This window comes from Fistularia commersonii, chromosome 2 (assembly GCF_037954325.1).
Source record: "Fistularia commersonii isolate RoL2024-O1a breed Wild chromosome 2, RoL_Fcom_v1.0, whole genome shotgun sequence".
NCBI lineage: Eukaryota > Metazoa > Chordata > Actinopteri > Syngnathiformes > Fistulariidae > Fistularia > Fistularia commersonii.
Window position 1 is genome coordinate 24,666,339 of NC_141285.1, and position 27,450 is coordinate 24,693,788.

The window sequence follows — 27,450 nt, forward strand, 5'->3', positions numbered from 1 at the left end:
GGACGGCTCCGGATTAGTGTAGCGTTTTAGTTAGAGAAACACCCTGGTGATGGTAAACGTCTGTTTAATGAGTAATAGCTGTTGTTGCCACAGCCACGCCACACGAGCCTGCAATATAACAAACTGTTCAGATCAATTCCAGGTAAATTAAAAAAAACCAAAACAGAATTTATTACACAACGAAAAACACCCACATCATTCCTGGCAATCACAATATCACACAGAAAACAAGCATCAACATAAACACAACATTTGTGACTTGCTACAATATACACTATTTACTGCTCAGAAAAATAAAGGGAACACTTAAACAACACGATGAAACTCCAAGTCGAACACACTTGTGTGAAATCAAACTGTCCACTTAGGAAGAAACACGGATTAATTTTGACTCGTTTTCAGGACGTTACATCAACGTTGGATCAGCCTGTCGTGTGTTTTTCCACTAACATTTTGATTCCAGACCTCAATGGGTTCATCAATTTGATTTCCATTGATAATTTTTGTGTGATTTGTTGTCGTCACATTCAACTGCATAAAGAACAAAGTATATGATAAGAATGTTTCATTAATCAGATCTAGGATGTGTTTTTTTTCGTGTTCCCTTAATATTTTTGAGCAGTGTGTAAAGTTTCCATCGGAAAAAAAGCAATCTAAAACAAACACACACTCATACGTCGGTGTGTGTCGTGACGTCACAGCGGCCGCCGCCACTGGGGCTACAGCGCCCTCTAGCGGCGAGAGTGTGAACTGCAGGTGTGTGTGACGGAAGGTGAGGAAACAGGACACACTCTTTCCTGGTCGCTCAAAAACGCTCACCTTTGTCTTCAGTCTGGCTTCCACGACTCCTTAGCTCTATTGTGTGTCAGCTTCATTCCTTCGAAGAACATGTCCCTTGTTCTTCACCATGGCCACCCGCACACCTCAAACATCTGCAGCTCTGTTGTTTTTTTAAGCGTAATGCTAAATTTAAAGAGCATGTTGATTTTGTAACATCGACAAAGAAACATGGAGAATGTTCGTGTCTTTTCTGAGGGGAAACTGAAAGCGCTTGCCTTAAGAAGGACGGGCACATGGAGATGAATAAAACAATAAACAAATTTAAACAGCGGAGTAGCGCCAGCGTGCGGGCTGGCGCATGCGCACAACTCCGGAGGAGGCGGTGCTACATGACGTCATCCTCCTCAGTCTGACAGCGGTGTTGCCAGATAATCCCGACAATGAGCAAAAACACTTCCTGAAACCGGACCGCAAACCGGGTAATACAGAAACATGCTGAACAAGAAACACATCAGGAGACCCACGAAGATCTTTTAATTCGTTCATTGTATTTATTTAAGCAGGAACAGCTCCATTGAGATCGAAAATCTCTTTCAGGAGTGACCTGGACAAGAGAAGCCGAAAGGCGGAAATACGACCAATCTGGCAACAACACACCGGCATTTCCTGGAAACAAGTGGAGTTCCTTCTGTGAACATCTGAACATTTTAAGTGAACGCTGAAGCGGCCCGATGGGGAAAAAGGAGAAAAACACCAACAGTAAAATATATTTTTGGCGATGACACAGTGAAGAGGACATGAAGAAGAAGGAAGGATGAAAAGTAACAATGTTTGAGTTCAGTGTCTGTTGATGGAAGAAGCTTCAAATGATGAAATCACTCAAATTCAACTGCACCGTTCCCCGACCCTCTCTTTTTAACCTCATCCTTTTCACTTCATGGTCTGAAGTCTGTCACGTTATGCACACACACACACACACACACACAGAAATGCTCTGAGGTAGAAAAAAAAATGTCAGCATCTGCAGTTCTTTGTGGATTCTAGGTTGGGTAACTGAGCTGTTCTCCTTCCATCTGGATTACTTCAGGACTATTTTCCCAAACAGTTCTTCCACTCAAAATGTACTGATCCAATAGTTGAAAAAAATTGTCATCTCCGAATTGCGAAAAAAACAAACCCAAAACCACCAACACCACAAACACCACAAACACCATCACCCAATATGGAGGTGGAAGGAATAAAGGGTTCTGCAAGGGGTCGCTCCATTTCTGACTGACTGGGTTCTTCAGCCTGCAGGAGAACTTCTCAGCCTTCTGGATGATGTTGCCGTTGTAGACGGTGATGACTTTTGTATCACTCTCCAGTTGAACATCTCCCAGTCTCCACAGGTAGCTGACAGGTCCCACATTCTCAGTGTTTCCGACGCAGCTCAAGGTGCATTTCTCCGATTTAGAACCACAGGATGGTGGATCGATGCTCACCGTGGGCTTCGGTACCTCCTTGATCATCTGGACCCTGTATTGATCCTGAAGAGCCCATTGGTTGAACTCCAGTGTGAAGATCCCAGCGTCTTCTTTAGTGGCATTCCTGATTTCCAGCTCCGCGGTTCTGATGTTCAAGATCGTCCGGCCCTTAAAGCTCCGATAATAAACCAAATCCAGTTTGTCTTTCACCCACTCGCACACCAGGTTCCCGTCCAGCTTCCAGGTGATGTCCCAGATCTCCTCTGAGATGGACGGATTCAGCCGCAGCTCCGCTCCTTCCTTGAAGTACAGCGACGTGACGGTGAAGGAGAAACACTGAGGCGCCGCTAAAAGCAGCGAGAAGAACCAGAAGGATGTTTCTTTCTGCATGTTGACTTCGGGAACACCGAGGTTCTGCTCAACTCTGAGCAAACCGAATACTTCAATCTAACTGAAGTATTAAAATGTACAGTCTTCTAACTGAAGTAAACTGTTCTGGACAAATTAGATCCCTGATCATGAGGTCTAGCATGTGACTTTTTTTTTTAATTTCAGTTTGAACAACAGTCCTTCCTGTCACACTCTATCATGTTGCCAGATCATTCTGACGATTTGAAAAAAAGACGCCAAACTTGTTAAAACCCAAACGTGCTGAACAAGAAACACGTCAATGAGCCCATGAAGTCTTTTGTATTTAGTCATTTTATTGACCCAACCGGGTAAAAATCCCATTAATATCAACATCTCTTTTACAGGAGTGACCTGGAGAAAAGAATGAATACGGAAACACCAAGAATCTGGCAACGACACATCCGCTCCGGTTCCCCTGAGAAGAACAAGCTGAGCGTTTTTCTTTGTAAAAATAAATGGAAATGTAAGGAGAAAACACACACACACATGCAAACAATCTTGGCCTTCAACTCAATGTGTAGTTATTTTAAAATCTTTAACCTCCGAAAGCCACAAAGCCCTTGAGACATGTAAAGTGAAGATAACACTGCAAGTGAACAAAATATTCAGGCTGGTCTCTGCACTCACGCCACAAAACATCTCAAAGTTGCCATAGAAGATCGAGATGTGAGACGACGCCTCCTGAACTCTTTCACTTTCTGTATTCGCTGGAAGAAATTCTTTGTCTCTGAGTGGCCTTTCAAACACCAACAACTGACTGCATTGACTATTGCCTGTGTAACATAGTGCGCACGCACAGACACACACACACACACACAGAGTTAGAGAGTGGTTTTCCTTCCTTCAGGGTTACTTGAGGATCTTCTCAACCCTCTTTCATCGCAATCTTTCCTCTGAAACATCTATTGATCTGTTCGTAGATATATATCAGTCCCAAAATTGTTAAACCAACCAAAACAAAAATGCAAACCAAACCCACCAGCCAATATGGAGGTGGAAGGAATAAAGGGCTGTGCAAGGGGTCGCTCCATTTCTGACTGACTGGGTTCTTCAGCCTGCAGGAGAACTTCTCAGCATTCTGGATGATGTTGACGTTGTAGACGGTGATGTCTTTCCTCTCAATCTCCCACTCATCATCTCCCAGTCTCCACAGGTAGCTGACAGGTCCAATATTCTCAGTGTTTCCATCACAGCTCAAGGTGCATTTCTTGGATTCGGGACCACAGGATGGTGGATCGACGCTCACCGTGGGCTTCGGTACCGCCTTGATCATCTGGACCCTGTATTGATCCTGAAGAACCCGGCGGTTGAACTCCAGCGTGAAGATCCCAGCGTCTGCTTTCGTGGCATTCTTGATTTCCAGCTCCCCAGAACTGAGGTTCAAGGTCGTCCGGCCCTTAAAGCTCAGAAAATAAACCACATCCAGTTTGTCTTTCACCCACTCGCACACTGGATTCCCATCCATCAACCATCCAATGGCCCAGATCTCCTCTGAGATGGACGGATTCAGCCGCAGCTCCGCTCCTTCCTTGAAGTACAGCGACGTGACGGTGAAGGAGAAACACTGAGGCGCCGCTAAAAGCAGCGAGAAGAAGCAGAAGGATGTTTCTTTCTCCATGTTGGCTTCAGGAACACCGAGGTTCTGCTCAACTCTGAGCAAACCGAATACTTCAGTCTAACTGAAGTGTTATCATGTGCAGTCAACAACTTCTAACCGAAATAACCCGTTCTGGAAAATCTTGTGTCTCTGAAGACGACGGTTTCCTTATGAGCATTAAGCAGATAGTTTGCAAAAATACGCCCTAATCAATTACATCCTGGGCCAAAACATGCAGGAAACATGAAAGTCACCCAGCATTTTTTTTTCAATCATATTTTATACTTTCTATTCAGGATTAGTGACATTAACATCAATATCCCTTTTTCAGTGACCTGGACAAGAAGCAGGAAAACCGACCAATCTGGCAGAGTCATACGATGCCACATCCTGAGAAAAACACATTGAATTTGGTTTTCTCTGCAGAGCTCAGAGTTCACATTCTAACACTTTATGAACACAGTATCTCCAATTTTACCATTACATTTCATTACATTAGATTTGGCAGATGCTTTTATCCAAAGCGACTTACAATAGAGGACACAGGGACTGCAAATAACATTTGCTATACCAGCAACTTCAGGACACAAAAAAGACATTTCACTTAACGACAACTAAACACAGCATTTATGGACTGACTGCATTGACTAATACCTGAAACACACACACACACACACACACACACACACACACACACACACACACACACACACACACACACACACACACACACACACACACACACGTCAGCGTGTTGTGACGCCTCAGCGTCGCGGAATGGGACGGGACCGCCGGCACTTAGCTTGCAGCGCCATCTAGTGGTGAGACTGTGAACTGCATGTGTGGTGTGTGTGACGGAAGGTGAGGAAACAGGACACACTCTTTCCTGGACGCTCACAAATGCTCACGTCTGTCACCAGTCTGGCTTCCACGACTGTTAAATGCAGGTCATTTACATTCAAAAAAATCTCAAACTGGCCAAAAACACCACAGCCTGCTGTTACCTTGGCAACAAAGCTATTTCAACACAGGTAAATAAGGAGTACGGCTTGGTCGACTAAATCTGCAATGACAGGGTTCTGTGCCGTCCAAAGAAAAATATTGGGCAAATTCCGTGTCATTTTGTCTACCTTTCCTTTGGGCCGCTCCCTGCTGGAGTCGCCACAGCCAATCATCTTCGTCCATGTAATTCCCGCCAATCCAGCCACTTCCTGTCCTTTCCCTCCATCCAATTGTCCTTCCACCCAGATCTTCGAAGTCAGCTGTGCATTGAAGCCAAATGGCTTTTTAGAACTAAAACAAAAGCCAAACCCTCCACCTCCGCTTTGCTTGTCAAAAAGTCACATTACCAGGATGGCAAGCATCAGTCCAGCTGCATTTTCTTCCATGGGTTTGGAGACTTTTTTTCTGCATGTTTTTGTTTGGTTATTTGTGTTTGTTTTTTTTGTCCTTGTCTACAAAACACAGGCGTCCTTCTCCCTGAGGAGAGACATGAGGTCCAAACAGGTCGTCTCCTCTGTGCTACGAGGTCAAAGTCTGTCCAGCTCAGTCTCGCCTGGGTTACTGAGCGGTTCTCCTTCCGTCCGGGTTGCTTCAGGACTATTTTCCCTCACAGTCCTTCCACTCAAACATGTACTGATTTTTTGATGGAAACATTTTCGTTTCCAAATTGCGAAAACAACCAAACCCAAAACCACCAACACCACAAACACCACCAACACCCAAACCCAATATACAGCTGGAAGGAATAATGGGTTGTGCAAGGGGTCGCTCCATTTCTGACTGACTGGGTTCTTCAGCCTGCAGGAGAACTTCTCAGCCTTCTGGATGATGTTGCCGTTGTAGACGGTGATGTCTTTTGTATCATTCTCCAGTTGAACATCTCCCAGTCTCCACAGGTAGCTGACAGGTCCCACATTCTCAGTGTTTCCGTCGCAGCTCAAGGTGCATTTCTCGATTTAGGACCACAGGATGGTGGATCTATGCTCACCGTGGGCTTCGGTACCTCCTCGATCATCTGGGCCCTGTATTGATCCTGAAGAGCCCAGTGGTTGAGATCCAGTGTGAAGATCCCAGCGTCGAATTTTGTGGCATTCCTGATTTCCAGCTCCACGGTTCTGATGTTCAAGGTTGTCCGGCCTTTAAATCTTGAATAATAAACCACATCCAGTTTGTCTTTCACCCACTCGCACACTGGATTCCCGTCCACCAACCATCCAATGGTCCAGATCTCCTCTAAGATGGACGGATTCAGCCGCAGCTCCGCTCCTTCCTTGAAGTACAGAGACGTGACGGTGAAGGATGACGGTGATGACACAGCTGCGGCTTTGTGAAGAGTAGACAGAAGTATCACATTCTGTCTTCTTTTTGGACAATATGAGACAACAGTGGTGGTGTCTGTAAAAGCAAACTTGGAGGAAAGTAGAGCCCTGTCTTTCACTGCACGATTTCAGCAGGCAACTCAGGTTTATTTTTCTTCACTGTGCCCACCATGGTAAGTTCTCTCTTGAGGAGTTCTTGTCCAAAGTCATAGGGGGTAAAAAAATTGTCACAAGTGATATTGTGACCCTGCAGTCCAGCGGTCATGTCAAGGATGTGACTGGACATGCTCATCTTTGTTTGCTTTGTTTTTTTGGAGCAATCCTGGACAAATGAGCATCCCCAGAAGCTCACATGATTGGGGGAGGAGGTGGCTGTCATCGTGTTGGCTGACAATGCATTTATGATTTAAATTTTGGCTGTAATTATTGCTTTGTACTCTTATTTTTATACCCGGGTCGAAACCGACCCTAACACTACAAACGACATAATTTTAACTAGAGCATTTTATAATGCAGTGAAAAAAAATGTTTTTGTTGAAATCAAGGTTCCTGACAAAGTCAAGAAGCCTTGATGCAATAAAAAAATTGTAAGTGATTATTTTATGCATTTAAAAACTAAAACGGGTCGCTAGCGACACTGTTACATCATCCTGACGACTCGTAGAAATAAGTTTAAACGGAACCACAAACTGAGTTTAACAGAAACATTTTGAACATGAAACACATCCCTGAGCCCACAAGGTTATTAGTCATCTATTGATTGTGTCCATTTTTGGACAAATGGACAAGAAAACACCATAAAATTCAATGCATTCTTATCAACAACAGACGGTCCGTGTTTAAAAAAGAAGACTACAATCCAAGAGCATAACAAACACACACACACACACACACACACACACACACACACACACACACACACACACACACACACACACACACACACACACACAGTGATGTAAAAAAAAAGCAGCGTCTGCAGTTCCTTATAGAGTCTCGGCGGGGTTTGGAAGCGGTTCTCCTTCCTTCAGGGGTACTTGAGGACCTTCTAAACCATTTTCCTTTGCAGTCTTTCTTCTGAAACATCTACTGATCCGTTCGTGGATGGATTTCCGTCCCTTGATTGCTAAAACAACCAAAACAGAAACGCAGATCAAACCCAAAACCAAAGCCACCACCCAATATGGAGGTGGAAGGAATAAAGGGTTCTGCAAGGGGTCGCTCCATTTCTGACTGACTGGGTTCTTCAGCCTGCAGGAGAACTTCTCAACCCTCTGGATGATGTTGCCGTTGTAGACGGTGATGACTTTTGTATCATTCTCCAGTTGAACATCTCCCAGTCTCCACAGGTAGCTGACAGGTCCCACTTTCTCAGTGTTTCCGTTGCAGCTCAAGGTGCATTTCTCGGATTCAGGACCACAGGATGGTGGATCGATGCTCACCGTGGGCTTCGGTACCTCCTCGATCATCTGGACCCTGTATTGATCCTGAAGAACCCGGTTGTTGAGCTCCAGTGTGAAGATCCCAGTGTCGTATTTAGTGGCATTCCTGATTTCCAGCTCCCCAGAACTGAGGTTCAAGGTTGTCCGGCCCTTAAAGCTCCGATAATAAACCAAATCCAGTTTGTCTTTCACCCACTCGCACACCAGGTTCCTGTCCAGCTTCCAGGTGATGTCCCAGATCTTCTCTGAGATGGACGGATTCAGCCGCAGCTCCGCTCCTTCCTTGAAGTACAGCGACGTGACGGTGAAGGAGAAACACTGAGGCGCCGCTAAAAGCAGCGAGAAGAACCGGAAGGCTGTTTCTTTCTGCATGTTGGCTTCAGGAACACAGGGGTTCTGTTCAACTCTGTGAAACCAGGAAGACTTCAGTGTTTAAGTTCTTTGGCTGGATGTCGACTGGCGATGTTACCTGAGAGGAACGATCAAAGTCTAATCCGTCAACTGCGATCCCTGCTCAAAGGGCCGGGCCGTTATATCCCTCTCATCCAATCAGCGGCGTTGTCAGGCAGGTCAGCCAGTCTGTTGTCCAATCACAACTCAAAAACCCGCAATATTTTAATAAAAACCCGCCCAGATCTTAAAAGGAACCCAATCAGATAAAAAATGTTTTACGGGGACGAAGTGCAGGGCGGGGTTTGAATATAAAATGCATTCCATCAAAAGGGCCGAAATAAAACAAATACAGAATTAAATTACCTCAATTAAAACACACACACAGGAATTCTGTCTCTGCTTCTTCAAGTCAGGTTTCTCGGCCTCTCCTGTCACATTGCAAGTCACTTTGGATAAAAGCGTCTGCCAAATGACTGTAATATAACGTCATGTAACATAGAACAACCTTTTCTGTACCAGGGATCAGTTTCATGCATGCATGGCTATCAGACTTTTTAATTCCTCTTCCCTCAGTCGCAGGGAATCTCCAAATCTTTGTAGTTAAGACCTTAAAACAGTTAAGACAATTTATATTTGATTGTATTTCTTATTCTTCCTTGATCCTACTATTATCTATTAGTGTTATGTTTTTGCTTTAAACTCTGGCATAGCAATTTCCTTCGGGATAAATAAAGTTGTTCTCATTCTCTTTCTCTCGTGAAAATGTTTCTATGGACCGGTGAGAGGCGCAGGGGTTCAAATGATAAGAACTTATCACTTCACAGTATTCGATCAGTAACATGAGAGGGAGGTGATATCTCACGGTCACACTGATGTTCTGCAGTGAGGATGCAGAGCTGTTTTTTCTGTTCAATCGTTCCACGAGCCCATCGCTCTGAGGATGCAAAGGAGCAGTTCCAGACAAACTTTACAAACAAGCCTTTAGTTGCAGGTGAACGCCCAGAAACCTCATCCCACACCGACGTATCCTCCGACGGAAGGGGTTCAATGAGTTGCGGTGGTTGGTAAACAAGCGCCTCTTTTATCAGAACACTTACATCCAAAAACCTACGACGACAGACGCTCAAAAAACATTATCTTCACGCCTCCCGAACACTCTCGCACGTGCACACCCCGCTCTCTCAGCCAAAACACATTCACAGCCAGTAAGAAATAACAGAACTCTGAACATTCCTCTCAACAGCACTGCAGGACGGCTCCAGTTTAGTGTAGCGTTTTAGTTAGAGAAACGCCCTGGTGATGGTAAACGTCTGTTTAATGAGCACTAGCTGTTGTTGCCACAGCCACGCCACACAAGCCTGCAATATAACAAACTGTTCAGATCAATTCCAGGTAAATTAAAAAAAAAACAAACAGAATTTATTACACAACGAAAAACACCAACATCATTCCGGGCAACCACAATATCACACAGAAAACAAGCATCAACAGAAACCCCAACATTTGTGACTCGCTACAATATATACTATTTACTGCTCAGAAAAATAAAGGGAACACAAAAACAACACGATGAAACTCCAAGTCGAACACACTTGTGTGAACTCAAACTGTCCACTTAGGAAGAAACACAGATTAATTTTGACTCGTTTTAAGGACGTTACATCAACGTTGGATCAGCCTGTCGTGTGTTTTTCCACTTTCATTTTGATTCCAGACCTCAATGGGTTCATCAGTTTGATTTCTATTGATCATTTTGTGTGATTTGTTATCGGCACATTCAACTGCATAAAGAACAAAGCATTTGATAAGAATATGTCATCCATTCAGATCTAGGTAAAAAAGGTAATCTTTAACACACACACACACACACACACTCGTACATCAGCGTGTGTCGTGACGTCAAAGCAGCCGGCGCCACTGGGCTACAGCGCCCTCTAGTGGCGACAGCGTGAATTGCCGGTGGGTGAGACGGAAGGTGAGGAAACAGGACACACTCTTTCCTGGACGCTCAAAAACGCTCACCTTTCTCTTCAGTCTGGCTTCGACGACTCCTTCCGATAGCTCCACTGTGTGTCTCATCAGCTTCATTCCTCCGAAGAACGTCTCCCTTGTTCTTCACCATGGCCACCAGCACACCTTGTTTTTGAAACGTACCGGTAATTCTAAATTTGAAGAGGATGTTGATTTTGTAATGTCAACATAAAAACAAGTAGAATGTTCGTCGTGTCTTTTCTGTGGGAAACTGAAAGAGCTTGCCTCAATAAGGACGGGCATATGGAAATTAATAAAACAATAAATACATTTAAACAGCGGAGGACCGAAAGTGTGCTGGCTGGCGCATGCGCACAACTCCTGAGGAGGCGATGCCATGTGACGTCATCCTCCTCGGACTGACATCAGTGTTGCCAGATAATCCCGACAATGAGCAAAAACACTTCCTGAAACCGGACTGCAAACTGAGGAAACATGCTGATCAAAAAACACACCAGGAGACCCACGAAGATCTTTACATTCATGTATTGTATTTATTTAAGCAGGAAAAACTCCATTGAGATCGAAAATCTCTTTCAGGAGTGACCTGGACAAGAGAAGCCGAAAGGCGGAAACACGACCAATCTGCCAACAACACACCGACGATCCTGGGAAACACGTGGAGTTCCTTCTGTGTTTCTTTCCAGAGAAAGGAAAAACATCACTGACCCCGCAAGTTTATTAGTTATCTATTGATTGTGTCCATTTTTTGACAAGTGGACGAGAAAACACCATAAAATTCAATGCATTCTTATCAAAACAGACGGTCCGTGTTTAAAAAAGAAGACTACAATCCAAAAGCATAACACACACACACACACACACACACACACACACACACACACACACATAAAGAGCGTAGTGTCTTGTGACGTCACAGCGTCGGTGAATTGGACGGGGACGCCGTCACTGAATCTACAGTGCCCTCTAGCGGTGCGAGTGTGAACTGCAGGTGTGTGTGTGTGTGTGACGGCAGGTGAGGAAACAGAACACACTCTTTCCTAGACACTCACAAACGCTCACCTGCCTTCAGTCTGGCTTCCACGACTCAGTCCCAGAGCTCCACTGTGTGTCTCATCAGCTTCATTCCTCTGAAAAACATCTCCCTTGTTCTTCACCATGGCCACCAGCACACCTTGTTTTTTAAACGTAATTCTAAATTTGAAGAGGATGTTGATTTTGTAACATCAACATAAAACATTTAGAATGTTCGTGTCTTTTCTGAAGGGAAGCTGAAAGCGCTTGTTTTAAGAAGGACGGGCACATGGAGATGAATAAAACAATAAATAAATTTAAAAAGTGGAGTAGCAAAAGTGTGCGGGCTGGCGCATGCGCACAACTCTAGAGGAGGCGGTGCCACATGACGTCATCTTCCTCGTACTCACAGCGGTGTTGCCAGAAAATACTTACAATGAGAAAAAACACTCCCTGAAACCGGACCGCAAACTGAGTAATACAGAAACATGCTGAACAGGAAACACACCAGGAGACCCACGAAGATCTCTGAATTCATTCATTGTATTTATTTAAGCAGGAAAAACTCCATGGAGACCGAAAATCTCTCTCAGGAGTGACCTGAAATTCACGAAGTGCTACAGAGAAAATTAAATTTTCTCGGTGCATTCAGTGCAAGAGAAAAGCTCAGCTATGAAACCTTCAGCAGCTGCAGCTGCAGGCAGTGGTGCTGGAAGGAGAAGCTCAACGTGCCGGCAATTCCCCATCTCTCCACTAGAGGGCGCTAGAGTCTCAGTGAAATCAATCAACTCCCACAGAGAAAACCAAATCAAATGTCTGCCAGCATGTCAGCTGCCAATTAGGATCCAAAAAAGGAAAATGTTAGTAAAAATACAAAATATTGATTCTCAAACGAACCTGAGCACACAGTGTCTGCGTGTCAGCCCTGGAAAAGCTCCAGAGACGGCGTTAAGGCAGTTGGTGCGCATATTTTGAGCGACATGAAAATTCAGCTTTGCACAGCTTTACATTCATGCTCAGTCATTTTCAGCGCATTATTAGCCTTCAGCAAATTATGACTATAATATTATAATGATAGTCATGAAGCCAAATCACTAAAGCTGTACTAAGTGCATTAAGAGGTCATGGGAGCAGGAGTGCGTCAGCAGACCAATATGTCCTCAACCATAACAATATAGCATACAGGATCGGCCACAGGATCCTGGGGAGGATGCCGTGCTGGTAGATCCAAGCCTTGAATTTTCCAGGTAGACCGGACTTGTCCACAGACTTCAACCAGACATCCAACTCAACGCAAGCTGTCTTTGTGGGTGCTGCATCTTTGAGAGAGCTGTCAAACATCTTGCCCAGGCTCTTGACTGGCCTCTCTGAGATTGTAGGGATAGATGCACCTGCGATGTTGAAGCGGAACTTGTCTTCTACCTTCCCTTTCCTGAGCACCATCGACCTAGATTTGGCAGGTTTGAAGCTCATCCGGGCCCACACCATCATCTTCTCGAGATGATGCATTCTTGATGCATATGATGCATAAGATAAAAATACCAAGAGCACCCCCCCCTGTTCTGAAGAAATGCTCTGAGATCAAAAATTGTCAGTGTCTCCAGTTCATTGTGAAGTCGAAGCTGGGTTAGTGAGCAGTTCTCCGACCTCAAGGGTTATTTGAGGATCTTTGAAATCATTTTCCATCAAATTCTTTTCATTGAAACTTCTTTTGGTCCCTTTGAGGCTCAATTTCGATCCCATAATAACTAAAACAACCAGAAAAAGAAAGACACTCGAACCCAAACCCACCAGCCAATATGGAGGTGGAAGGAAGAAAGGGTTCTGCAAGGGGTCGCTCCATTTCTGACTGACTGGGTTCTTCAGCCTGCAGGAGAACTTCTCAGCCTTCTGGATGATGTTGTTGTTGTAGACGGTGATGTCTTTGCTCTCAATATCCCACTCATCATCTCCCAGTGTCCACAGGTAGCTGACAGGTCCCACATTCTCAGTGTTTCCGTCGCATCTCAAGGTGCATTTCTCGGATTCAGGACCACAGGATGGTGGATCGATGCTCACCGTGGGCTTCGGTACCTCCTCGATCATCTGGACCCTGTATTGATCCTGAAGAGCCCGTTGGTTGAGATCCAGTGTGAAGATCCCAGCGTCTTCTTTAGTGGCATTCTTGATTTCCAGCTCCCCAGACCTGATGTTCAAGGTTGTCCGGCCTTCAAACCTTTGATAGTAATATTCAGGCAGTTTGTCTTTCACCCACTCGCACACTGGATCCCCGTCCGCCATCCATCCAATAGCCCAGATCTCCTCCGAGATGGACGGATTCAGCCGCAGCTCCGTTCCTTCCTTGAAGTACAGCGACGTGACGGTGAAGATGAAACACTGAGGCGCCGCGAAAAGCAGTGAGAAGAACCAGAAGGCTGTTTCTTTCCCCATGTTGGCTTCAGGAACACCGAGGTTCTGCTAAATTCTGTGAAATCCAGAAGACTTCAGTGTTTAAGTTCTTGGGTTGGATGTCGAATGGCGACGTTACCTAAGAGGAACAATCAAAGTCTATCCCGTCAACTGCATTCCCTGCTCACTTGTCAGAGAAGTAAAGTAATATCCCTCTCATCCAATCAGCAGCGTTGTCAGGCAGGTCAGACAGTCTGTTGTCTAATCACAACTCCAAAACCTGCTATGTTTTAATAAAAACCCGCCCAGATCTTGAACAGAGAAAACAGGTTTTAAGGGAATGACGTGCAGGGTGAGCTTTGCATAAACATTGTGTTTATCAAAAGGGACGGAAATAAAACATATAAAGAATTAAATTACTTCAATTAAAAAGCAAACACACACACACACCTTTATCTTACAACACGTAAGACGAGAAACCCTGTGAAAACAAGTTCAGCTTTGATTTCTGTTCAGACTTCACACACTCAAACTCTGATTGTGTTAAACACACATTAGGATCATGGAAATCTGTTGGTTGTGATTAAACACAGAAGCAGCAAAAAGGTTAAAAAACACAGAGAATATAATACACACACACACGAACACACATGCACGGAGTACTCTCTGTTCAGCTGACACTTGTGGTGGTTCAAAGTTGGCTCCTTAGCCATGAGATAAAAATCGAGGTTACACGATTTCAAAGATCTCAACTTGCAGAACAAGTTTGATGCATTTCTGTCTCTAAACACCTGAACTGTTTCACTTTCTGTATCACTGGAAGGAATTCTTCTCTGCTTTTTCTTGTTTTTTCTGTTCAATCGTTCCGCGAGCCCATCGCTCTGAGGATGCAAAGGATCCGCAGACGCTCTCACATGGCAGAAAACACACTTGAATCAAAGTTTCGTCCTCTGTCATTGTGGACGTCCTCAGGCACCTGGTAAACATGGCCTCCAGCAGAGCATCTGGAACGGTCCCTGCCTCTCGGTCCGGTACGGCACACACCTCTGGCCGTGTGGTGAAATAGTCCACGACGGACAGAACGTAACGGTTGTTGTGTCCGTGTGAGGAAACGGGCCCACGATGTCCACCGCCACCCTCTCCATCAGGACCGCCAGCCGCTGAAGCTGGGCGCAGTGTTTTGGAGGCCACCATCTCTCTTCCCCCCTAGCTGACCCTTTCCAGGCTCTCTGGAGCACTCCATCTGTCTCTCAAAGGGCCCCAAACTTTACAAACAAGCCTTTAGTTGCAGGTGAACGCCCAGAAACCTCATCCCACTCAGACGTATCCTCCGACCGGAGGGGTTCAACGAGTCGCAGTGGTTGGTAAACAAGCGCTTCTTCTATCAGAACACTTACATCCAAAAACCTACGACGACAGAAGCTCAAAAAACGTTACCTTCACACCTCCCGAACACTCTCGCACGTGCACACCCCGCTCTCTCAGCCAAAACACATTCACAGCCAGTAAGAAATAACAGAACTCTGAATATTTCTCCCAACAGCACTGCAGGACGGCTCCGGTTTAGTGTGGAGTTTTAGTTAGAGAAACACCCTGGTGATGGTAAACGTCTGTTTAATGAGCGATAGCTGTTGTTACCACAGCCACGCCACACGAGCCTGCATATAACAAACTGTTCAGATCAATTCCAGGTAAATTAAAAAAAAAAAAAAACAGAATTTATTACACAACGAAAAACACCCACATCATTCCCGGCAATCACAATATCACACAGAAAACAAGCATCAACATAAACACAACATTTGTGACTCGCTACAATATACACTATTTACTGCTCAGAAAAATAAAGGGAACACTTAAACAACACGATGAAACTCCAAGTCGAACACACTTGTGTGAAATCAAACTGTCCACTAAGGAAGAAACACTGATTAATTTTGACTTGTTTTCAGGACGTTACATCAACGTTGGATCAGCCTGTCGTGTATTTTTCCACTTTCATTTGATTCCAGACCTCAATGGGTTCATCAATTTGATTTCCATTGATCATTTTTGTGTGATTTGTTGTCGTCACATTCAACTGCATAAAGAACAAAGTATATGATAATAATGTTTCATTAATTCAGATCTAGGATGTGTTTTTTTTTCGTGTTCCCTTAATATTTTTGAGCAGTGTGTAAAGTTTCCATCGGAAAAAAAGCAATCTAAAACAAACACACACTCATACGTCGGTGTGTGTCGAGACGTCACAGCGGCCGCCGCCACTGGGGCTACAGCGCCCTCTAGCGGCGAGAGTGTGAACTGCAGGTGTGTGTGACGGAAGGTGAGGAAACAGGACACACTCTTTCCTGGTCGCTCAAAAACGCTCACCTTTGTCTTCAGTCTGGCTTCCACGACTCCTTAGCTCTATTGTGTGTCAGCTTCATTCCTTCGAAGAACATCTCCCTTGTTCTTCACCATGGCCACCAGCACACCTCAAACATCTGCAGCTCTGTTGTTTTTTTAAGCGTAATTCTAAACTTAAAGAGCATGTTGATTTTGTAAAATCGACCTAAAAACATGGAGAATGTTCGTGTCTTTTCTGAGGGGAAACTGAAAGCGCTTGCCTTAAGAAGGACGGGCACATGGAGATGAATAAAACCATAAACAAATTTAAACAGTGGAGTAGCGCCAGCGTGCGGGTTGGCGCATGCGCACAACTCCAGAGGAGGCGGTGCCACATGACGTCATCCTCCTCAGTCTGACAGCAGTGTTGCCAGATAATCCCGACGATGAGCAAAAACACTTCCTGAAACCGGACCGCAAACCGGGTAATACAGAAACATGCTGAACAAGAAACACATCAGGAGACCCACGAAGATCTTTTAATTCGTTCATTGTATTTATTTAAGCAGGAAAAACTCCATTGAGATCGAAAATCTCTTTCAGGAGTGACCTGGACAAGAGAAGCCGAAAGGCGGAAATACGACCAATCTGGCAACAACACACCGGCAGTTCCTGGAAACAAGTGGAGTTCCTTCTGTGAACATCTGAACATTGTTAGTAAACGCTGAAGCAGCCCGATGGGGAAAAAGGAGAAAAACACCAACAGTAAAATATATTTCTGGCGATGACACAGTGAAGAGGACATGAAGAAGAAGGAAGGATGAAAAGTAACAATGTTTGAGTTCAGTGTCTGTTGATGGAAGAAGCTTCAAATGATGAAATCACTCAAATTCAACTGCACCGTTCCCCGACCCTCTCTTTTTAACCTCATCCTTTTCACTTCATGGTCTGAAGTCTATCACGTTATGCACACACACACACACACACACACACACACACACACACACACACACACACACACACACACGCACACACACACACACACACACAGAAATGCTCTGAGGTAGAAAAAAAAAGGTCAGCATCTGCAGTTCTTTGTGGATTCTAGGTTGGATAACTGAGCTGTTCTCCTTCCATCTGGATTACTTCAGGACTATTTTCCCAAACAGTTCTTCCACTCAAAATGTACTGATCCAATGGTTGAAAAAAATTGTCATCTCCGAATTGCGAAAAAAACAAACCCAAAACCACCAACACCACAAACACCACAAACACCATCACCCAATATGGAGGTGGAAGGAATAAAGGGTTCTGCAAGGGGTCGCTCCATTTCTGACTGACTGGGTTCTTCAGCCGGCAGGAGAACTTCTCAGCCTTCTGGATGATGTTGCCGTTGTAGACGGTGATGTTTTTCCTCTCAATATCCCACTCATCATCTCCCAGTGTCCACAGGTAGCTGCCAGGTCCCACATTCTCAGTGTTTCCGTCGCAGCTCAAGGTGCATTTCTCCGATTCAGGACCACAGGATGGTGGATCCATGCTGTGGGCTTCGGTACCTCCTCGATCATCTGGACCCTGGTTGTTTCATTGACATTGACATTCAGTTCTACCTTGCCATGTGTATTTGCAGATATGTATATTTGTTTGTACTGTTTAAGTTCAATAAAAAAAAAAAAAATAAGAAAAAAACATTCCTGGTGTTTCCCGGTGCTGGCAGTAGAAGCTCAACGCGCCTACAGTTCCCACTCTCACCGCTAGAGGGCGCTACAGTTTCAGTGAAATCAATGAACTCCGACAGAGAAAACCAAATCCAGTGTCTGCACGTCAGCTGCCAGTTAGGATCCAAAAAAAGGACCTTGTTCACATCTTCTGTACCACAAGCAGATCGCAGAAAGCCCGTGTAATAATGCAGTCGTGCAAATAAAGTTACAGTTTGAAGTTCAGCTCTTCTACGTCTGCCTCCATCTATGTGTGTGATTTGCGCGTCCACTTGGACACAACAAAAGTGTGAAGAAGGGGTCTGCAGAGAAGCGGTCGGACCCGAATTCCCACAGGGAAGAAAACATCCGGAGCCACAAAACCCCCTTTAGACATGGAAAATCAAGATAACACCGCATGGATCGTTTTGACTGTTAAAATGCGCTTAAAACAACTACAGTGAGTGGCATTCATAGCATCAATGAAATTCCCTGCACTCCTTCTGACCGCACAGTCCGTCCACCCCACTTGTCCCGTCCGTTTCCCCGAAAGCTCAATGGGACACACGGCTTGTATGTTCTTCTCTTCTCACCTCCTCTTCCAGCGGCCTGTTTTTCTCCACATTCCAGCTGAAGCTCCACAGAGCTGGTGAACCGCTGGGCCGGTCTAAGGCCGACCAGCTGATCCCCGAGACGAAAACTCTCCCGACCGACGGTGTTGAGGGGAAACCCAAGTCCAGGAACCAAGATGATGAAAACCAGAAAAAAAAGTGAAAATGTTAAAAGTGGAGGAACAAACGGCGCATGCTCACAATTCCAGAGGACGCGTGACATCTGTTCCTGACGATTCAAAGAAATGAGCTTAAACGGAAACGCAAACTGAGTAAAACTGAAACATGTTGAACATGAAACACACAACCTTTTATTTAAATTCATTTCTTATTTACAATGTCTGTTTCAGGAGTGACCTGGACAAGAGAACATCACGGATATGTGATGCATTCTTGATGCATATGATGCAGGTCTGCTGATAAATATAAGATAAAAATACCAAGAGCACCCCCCCATGTTCTGAAGAAATGCTCAAAAAATGTCAGTGTCTCCAGTTCATTGTGGAGTCGAAGCTGGGTTAGTGAGCGGTTCTACTGCCTCTGGGGTTATTTGAGGATCTTTGAAATCATTTTCCATCATTTTTTTTTTCTATGAAACTTCTTCTGGTCCAGTTGTGGATGGATTTGATTTCCCATAATAACTAAAACGACCAGAAAAAGAAAAAAGCTCAAACCCAACACCACCAGCAAATATGGAGGTGGAAGGAAGAAAGGGTTCTGCAAGGGGTCGCTCCATTTCTGACTGACTGGGTTCTTCAGCCTGCAGGAGAACTTCTCAGCCTTCTGGATGAGGTTGTTGTTGGAGACGGCGATGTCTTTCCTCTCAGTCTCCCTCTCATCATCTCCCAGTCTCCACAGGTAGCTGACAGGTCCCACATTCTCAGTGTTTCCGTCGCAGCTCAAGGTGCATTTCTCCGATTCAGGACCACAGGATGGTGGATCGATGCTCACCGTGGGCTTCGGTACCTCCTCGATTATCTGGACCCTGTATTGATCCTGAAGAACCCTGTAGTTGAGCTCCAGTGTGAAGATCCCAGCGTCCTCTTTAGTGGCATTTCTGATTTCCAGCTCCGCGGTTCTGGTGTTCATGGTTGTCCGGCCTTCAAACCTTGGATAGTAATACTTGGGCACTTTGTCTTTCACCCACTCGCACACCGGGTTCCCGTCCACCAACCATCCAATGGCCCAGATCTCCTCTGAGATGGACGGATTCAGCCGCAGCTCCGCTCCTTCCTTGAAGTACAGTGACGTGACGGTGAAGGAGAAACACTGAGGCGCCACGAAAAGCAGTGAGAAGAACCAGAAGGCTGTTTCTTTCCCCATGTTGGCTTCAGGAACACAGAGGTTCTGCTCAACTCTGTGAAATCCAGAAGACGTCAGTGTCTGAGTAAGTTCTTGGGTTGGATGTCGGATGGCGGCGTTACCTGAGAGGAACAGTTAAAGTCTAATCCGTTCCTGCTCACCTGTCAGAGAAGTAATATCCCTCTCATCCAATCAGCAGCGTTGTCAGGCAGGTCAGCCAGTCTGTTGTCCAATCACAACTCAAAAATCTGCAATATTTTAATAAAAACCCGCCCAGATCTTAAAACGAACCCAAACAGATAAAACAGGTTTTAAGGGAACAAAGTGCAGGGCGGGGTTTGCATAAACATTGTGTTCATCAAAAGGGACGGAAATAAAACATATAAAGAATTGAATAACTTCAATTAAAAAGCAAACACACACACACACACCTTTATCTGACAACATGTAAGACGAGAAACCCTGTGAAAACAAGTTCAGCTTTGATTTCTGTTCAGACTTCACACACTCAAACTCTGATTGCGTTAAACACACATTAGGATCATGGAAATCTGAAACACAGAAGCAGCAAAAAGATTTAAAAACACAGAGAATATAATACACATACACACACACACACACACACACACACACACACACACACACACACACACACACACACACACACACACACACACACACACACATACACACACAGAGTGCTCTGAGGTCAGCTGGCACTTGCAATGGTTCAAAGTTGGCTCCATAGCGGTGAGATAAAAATCGAGGTTGAACAATTTCAAAAATCTCAACGTTGCAAAACAAGATTGATGCATTTCTGTCCCCAAACACCTGAACTGTTTCACTGTCTGTATCACTGGAAGGAATTCTGTCTCTGCTTCTTCAAGTCAAGTTTCTCGGCCTCTCCTGTCACATTGCAAGTCACTTTGGATAAAAGCGTCTGCCAAATGACTGTAATATAACGTCATGTAACATAGAACAACCTTTTCTGTACCAGGGATCAGTTTCATGCATGCATGGCTATCAGACTTTTTAATTCCTCTTCCCTCAGTCGCAGGGAATCTCCAAATCTTTGTAGTTAAGACCTTAAAACAGTTAAGACAATTTATATTTGATTGTATTTCTTATTCTTCCTTGATCCTACTATTATCTATTAGTGTTATGTTTTTGCTTTAAACTCTGGCATGGCAATTTCCTTCGGGATAAATAAAGTTGTTCTCATTCTCATTCTCTCATGAAAATGTTTCTATGGACCGGTGAGAGGCGCAGGGGTTCAAATGATAAGAACTTATCACTTCACAGTATTCGATCAGTAACATGAGAGGGAGGTGATATCTCACGGTCACACTGATGTTCTGCAGTGAGGATGCAGAGCTGTTTTTTCTGTTCAATCGTTCCACGAGCCCATCGCTCTGAGGATGCAAAGGAGCAGTTCCAGACAAACTTTACAAACAAGCCTTTAGTTGCAGGTGAACGCCCAGAAACCTCATCCCACTCTGACGTATCCTCCGACGGAAGGGGTTCAATGAGTTGCGGTGGTTGGTAAACAAGCGCTTCTTTTATCAGAACACTTACATCCAAAAACCTACGACGACAGAAGCTCAAAAAACATTACCTTCACGCCTCCCGAACACTCTCGCACCTGCACACCCCGCTCCCAGCCAAAACACATTCACAGCCAGTAAGAAATAACAGAACTCTGAACATTCCTCTCAACAGCACTGCAGGACGTTTTAGTTAGAGAAACACCCTGGTGATGGTAAACGTCTGTTTACGCCACACGAGCCTGCAATATAACAAACTGCTCACATCAATTCCTTGTGTATAAAAAAAAGAAACAGAATTTATTGCACAACAAAAAACACCCACATCATTCACGGCAATCACAAAATCACACAGAAAACAAGCATCAACATAAACACAACATTTGTGACTCGCTACAATATGTACTATATACTGCTCAGAAAAATAAAGGGAACACTATAACAACACGATGAAACTCCAAGTCGAACGCACTTGTGTGAAATCAAACTGTCCACTTAGGAAGAAACACGGATTAATTTTGACTCGTTTTCAGGACGTTACATCAACGTTGGATCAGCCTGTCGTGTGTTTACCCACTAACATTTTGATTCCAGACCTCAATGGGTTCATCAATTTGATTTCTCTTGATCATTTCTGTGTGATTTGTTGTCGGCACATTCAACTGCGTAAAGAACAAAATATTTGATAATAATATTTCATTCATTAAGATCTAGGATGCTTTTTTGTCGTGTTCCCTTGATTTTTTTGAGCCGTGAGTATAGAGTGCATCGGAAAAAAGCAGTCTTTAACACACACACGCTCATACTTCAGCGTGGGTGAAAGGGATGGGGGCGGCGTTACTGGGTCTACAGCGCCCTCTAGCGGTGAGGGCTGGAACTGCAGGTGTGTGTGGCGGCGGGTGGGGAAACAGGACACACTCTTTCCTGGTCGCTCACAAACGCTCACCTCTTTCTTCAGTCTGGCTTCAACGACTCCTTCCCGTAGCTCCATTGTGTGTCTCATCAGCTTCATTTGTCAGAAGAACATCTCCCTTGTTCTTCACCATGGCCACCAGCACACCTCAAACATCTGCAGCTCAGTTGTTTTTTTAAGTGTAATTCTAAATTTAGAGCATGTTGATTTTGTAACATCGACATAAAAACATGTAGAATGTTCGTGTCTTTTCTGAGGGGAAACTGAAAGAGCTTGCCTTAAGAAGGACGGGCACATGGAGATGAATAAAACAACAAACAAATTTAAACAGTGGAGTTGCGAGAGTGTGCGGGCTGGCGCACGCGCACAACTCCGGAAGTGGCGGTGCCACATGACGTCATCCTCCTCGGTCCACAGCGGTGTTGCCAGATAATTCCGACAATGAACAAAAACACTTCCTGAAACCTGACTGCAAACCGGGTAATACAGAAACATGCTGAACAGGAAACGCATCAGGAGACGCAAGAAGATCTTTTAATTCATTCATTGTATTTTTTCAAGCATTCAAATCGGTAATCTCTTTCAGGAGTGACCTGGACATGAGAGGACGAAAGGAGGAAACACCACCAATCTGGCAACAAGCTCTTTTTGTGAACATCTGACACATTGTTGGGAAACTCTGAAGCAGCCCGCTGGTGAAAAAGAATAAAAACACCAGCAGTAAAATATATTTCTGGCGATGACACAGTGAAGAGGACATGAAGAAGAAGGAAGGATGAAAAGTAACTATGTGTGAGTTCAGTGTCTGTTGATGGAAGAAGCTTCAAATGATGAAATCATTCAAATTCAACCACACAGTTCATCCTTGTCACTTCATGGTATGAGCTTTATCATGTTTGACACACACACACACACACACACACACACACACACACACACACACACACACACACACACACACACACACACACACACAGACACACAAAGTGCTCAAATGTCAAAAATGTGCAACACGAGAGACAGCAGTGTGGAAATGTCAGTATCTCTACTTCTTTGTAGAGACTTGGTTACTGAGCTGTTCTCCTTCCTTCAGGTTGACTTGAGGATCTTCTGAACCATTTTCCTTCTCAGTCCTTCCTCTGAAACATCTACTGATCCACGGCCGTGACGGCCGGGTCCAGCTGAGCTGGATGGGGCGCCGTAGATGAAGTTGAATCGCAAACCTCACCTGATTCAGACATGCTCGGTTCGGGGTCACCAATGTGGCGTCTCAAAGACGAAATAATGGTGGAGGCGTAGAGGAGTTCAGTTCTTTAATTTTAAACACCAACAAAATACAACTGGAACTTGAACATCCGGGATCAACTTAATATACGCGGCTTAAATCAGGTACTCTGATATCCGTCTGGTCCACAAAATCTTCCATAACGCCGCCCCGCCTCCTCTTAAGACCTACATCAAGCCTCGCTCCCAACTCACAAGTCGAGTGCTAAGGTCGGTGTCTAGAGGAGACTGCAATGTTCCTAAGAGAAAGTCTGCTTTTTCCTGTAAAGCCATAAAAGAATGGAATGTGCTTCCAGAAAATCTTAAGAACATGACTGATTTTCACACCTTTACACAGGTCGTTAGAAATAGGATTCTGCAGCACCAAACATGCTCACACTAACAATACCAGACGGGTCCCAGATGACCAAAGTCATAATATTACAACAATATCACAACAATAGCACTTTCAACTTGCAAAATACATATTTGATTGCCTGTTTATATATTGTATAGTTATTTTATTGCCTATCTGTACATTTTATATATATTGTCTATTTTGCACAGTTTTATATTTGTATTGTCCAGGACTACAGATGGAAATTAGCTATGAGCTACAATCTAGTACAAACATCTCTGCCTCTGTGCTTAATGTAATTGTACACTGTCCTAATAAACTTCTAAACAAACAAACAAACCACGCGCGACGACTCCCGGGAAGAAAAATTGGAGCCTTTTTCTTTATAAAAATAAATAGAAATGCAAGGAGAAAACACACAAACACACAATCTTGGCCTTCAACTAATCGTTTGTTCGTCTTAAAATCTTTAACCTCCGAGAGCCACAAAACCCTTTAGACACGTCAAGTGAAGATGGTTACTGTGGTTTGTCCGTTTTTGCGGCCTCCGCCACGGGACCGGACCTTGTTGTCCCGGTGTGTTCAGATGTGATCCAAGAAAAACATCAGAGCTGTCAGGAACTGATTAAGCAATGAGTGGTTAATTAGAGGTCAAGAAATACACTTGCGTGTAATGAATGTCACCCCGAGGGGATCGTTCGCCCTCTCTAGACGTCCGCTGAGCCGCGTCCAGTCGGATGTGCAGATGAGGAGGTTTCGGCCCCACTCTCAGGGAGTGGCAGTGATTTATTCCACTGTCTCGATGGTCAAGGTTACTTCCTAATAAGGAGTTGTTTTTCACACTCTTTGGAAGTGGGCAACTAGGTACCAGGCTGTGTCTTGGACTGGGCCTCCGGGCCTTCGGGATACGTCATTGCTAGTGCACTGGGGGTGTTAGTGGAAAAATACAAAGTCGGGTGCACTTTTGCCATCACGTGATGCGTTCCCACGCAAAAAGACGCTGAAAGTTCCCGTCAAAGAAAATACGGAGCATCTTCTTGAGTCCTTCTCATATTTAGAAAAAGTGTGTGTGAGAGTGTGTTTACCCGTGCAGACCTTCCTCTGAAAACTCTCCCGACCTCTTTACGGATATTTCCTATTCTAAAAAAAGTCAAATATGTGTGTGTGCGTCGGTGAATGGGACAGAGCCGCCGTCACTGAGCCTCCAGCGGCCTGTAGCGGAGGAATGAAGCTGATGAAACACACAGTGGAGCTATGGGGAGGAGACCTGGAAGCCAGGCTGAAGATGGAGGTGAGCGTTTGTGAGGGGCCAGAAAAGAGTGTGTTCTGTTTCCTCACTTAACGTAACACACACGTACACACCTGCTGCAGTTCGCACTCCCACCGCTAGAGGGTGCTCAGAGCAGGCGGCCCCGTCAAATTCTGCTGAATCACTTGGCTGATGACACACTCCAATCACACACACACACACACACACACACACACACACACACACACACACACACACACATCGGTACCAGTCCGATCGGCCGATCCCCAAGACGAAAACTTTCCCAACCGACCGCGTTGAGGGGCAATCCGAGTCCACAAACCAAGATGGAGAAAAGCGGAAACAAAATAAAAAAAGTGGAGGAAAGAAAGGCGCATGCGCACAACTCCACATGAGATGGCGACACTGTTACGTCATCCTGGCGACTCGTAGAAATAAACTCGTAAACGGAACCGCAAACTGAGTGTAACAGAAACATTTTGAACATGAAACACATCACTGAGCCCACAAGGTCATTAGTCATCTATCGATTGTGTTCATTTTGGGACAAGTGGACAAGAAAACACCATAAAAATTCAATGCATTCTTATCAAAAATAGAAGGTCCGTGTTTAAAAAAGAAGACTACAATCCAAGGGCATAACAAACACACACACACACACGCAAATGCTGTCGTATAAACAAGGCAGAGTCTGCTGCTACGTCAAAGAGTCTAGGCGGAGTTTGGAAGCGGTTCTCCTTCCTTCAGGGGTACTTGAGGACCTTCTAAACCATTTTCCTTCGCAGTCTTTCTTCTGAAACATCTACTGATCCGTTCGTGGATGGATTTCCGTCCCTTGATTGTTAAAGCAACCAAAACAGAAACGCAAATCAAACCCAAAACCAAACCCACCACCAAATATACAGGTGGTGGAGGTGGAAGGAATAAAGGGTTCTGCAAGGGGTCGCTCCATTTCTGACTGACTGGGTTCTTCAGCCTGCAGGAGAACTTCTCAGCCTTCTGGATGATGTTGCCGTTGTAGACGGTGATGGCTTTCCTGTCAATATCCCACTCATCATCTCCCAGTCTCCACAGGTAGCTGACAGGTCCCACATTCTCAGTGTTTCCGTCGCAGCTCAAGGTGCATTTCTCGGATTCAGGACCACAGGATGGTGGATCGATGCTCACCGTGGGCTTCGGTACCTCCTCGATCATCTGGACCCTGTATTGATCCTGAAGAACCCGGTTGTTGAGCTCCAGTGTGAAGATCCCAGCGTCTTCTTTAGTGGCATTCCTGATTTCCAGCTCCCCAGAACTGAGGTTCAAGGTTGTCCGGCCCTTAAAGCTCCGATAATAAACCAAATCCAGTTTGTCTTTCACCCACTCGCACACCAGGTTCCTGTCCAGCTTCCAGGTGATGTCCCGCATTTCCTCTGAGATGGACGGATTCAGCCGCAGCTCCGCTCCTTCCTTGAAGTACAGCGACTTGACGGTGAAGGAGAAACACTGAGGCGCCGCGAAAAGCAGCGAGAAGAACCGGAAGGCTGTTTCTTTCTCCATGTTGGCTTCAGGAACACCGAGGTTCTGCTCAACTCTGAGCAAACCGAATACTTCAGTCGAACTGAAGTATCAAAATGAACAGTCTTCTAACTGAAGTAAACCGTTTGCGAACACATCAGATCCCAAAACAAGAGGTTGGTGCCGTTTTTTTTTAGGATCCGGGTTGAACGGAAGTCCTTCCTGCCACAGCCTATCATGTTGCCAGATCATTCTGACAATTTGGGAAAAAGACGCCATACTTGTTAAAACCCAAACGTGCTGAACAAGACACGTGTCGATGAGCCCATGAAGTCTTTTGTCTTTAATCATTTTAAAGATAAAATCCCATTAATATCAACATCTCTTTTACAGGAGTGACCTGGAGAAAAGAAGAAGAAGAAATACGAAAACACCACCAATCTGGCAACAACACATCCGCTCCGGTTCCCCTGAGGAGAACAAACTGAGCCTTTTTCTTTGTAAAAATAAATAGAAATGCAAGGAGAGAAAAAAACACACACACAAACAATCGTGGCCTTCAACTAAATGTGTAGTTATTTTAAAATCTTTAACCTCCACAAAAGCCACAAACCCTTTAGACACGTCAAGTGAAGATGGTTCAATGACATTTCCATGCAAAAAGTATCGGTATCGGCCGATTCTACCCTGTATTCACTTGGTATCGGACCGATACCAAAATTCACAGTATCGCCCACCCCTAGTGTTAAGTTAAACAGCGTGGGAATATGGTAACAGACAAAGTGATAAAGTTGGCCGTTTATGTGTCTGGTTTCAAACGTAAAAGGTAGCATTCACTTCGAGTTAACCTGTTTATTAATCTTGAGAGG

General features: G+C 44.8%; 1 protein-coding gene across 1 annotated transcript in view; it reads right to left on the bottom strand.

The window, feature by feature from the left end:
- LOC147236829 (uncharacterized) overlaps window positions 1-26,932 on the bottom strand; it is a 36,362-nt gene extending 9,430 nt beyond the window's left edge. Inside the window, exon 1 of the mRNA XM_086174567.1 lies at window positions 22,227-26,932. Coding sequence (XP_086030693.1) covers window positions 22,227-22,292 — 66 coding nt within the window. The 5' untranslated portion in view covers window positions 22,293-26,932. The remainder of the gene's footprint in view (window positions 1-22,226) is intronic.
- Window positions 26,933-27,450: the final 518 nt, after the last annotated feature.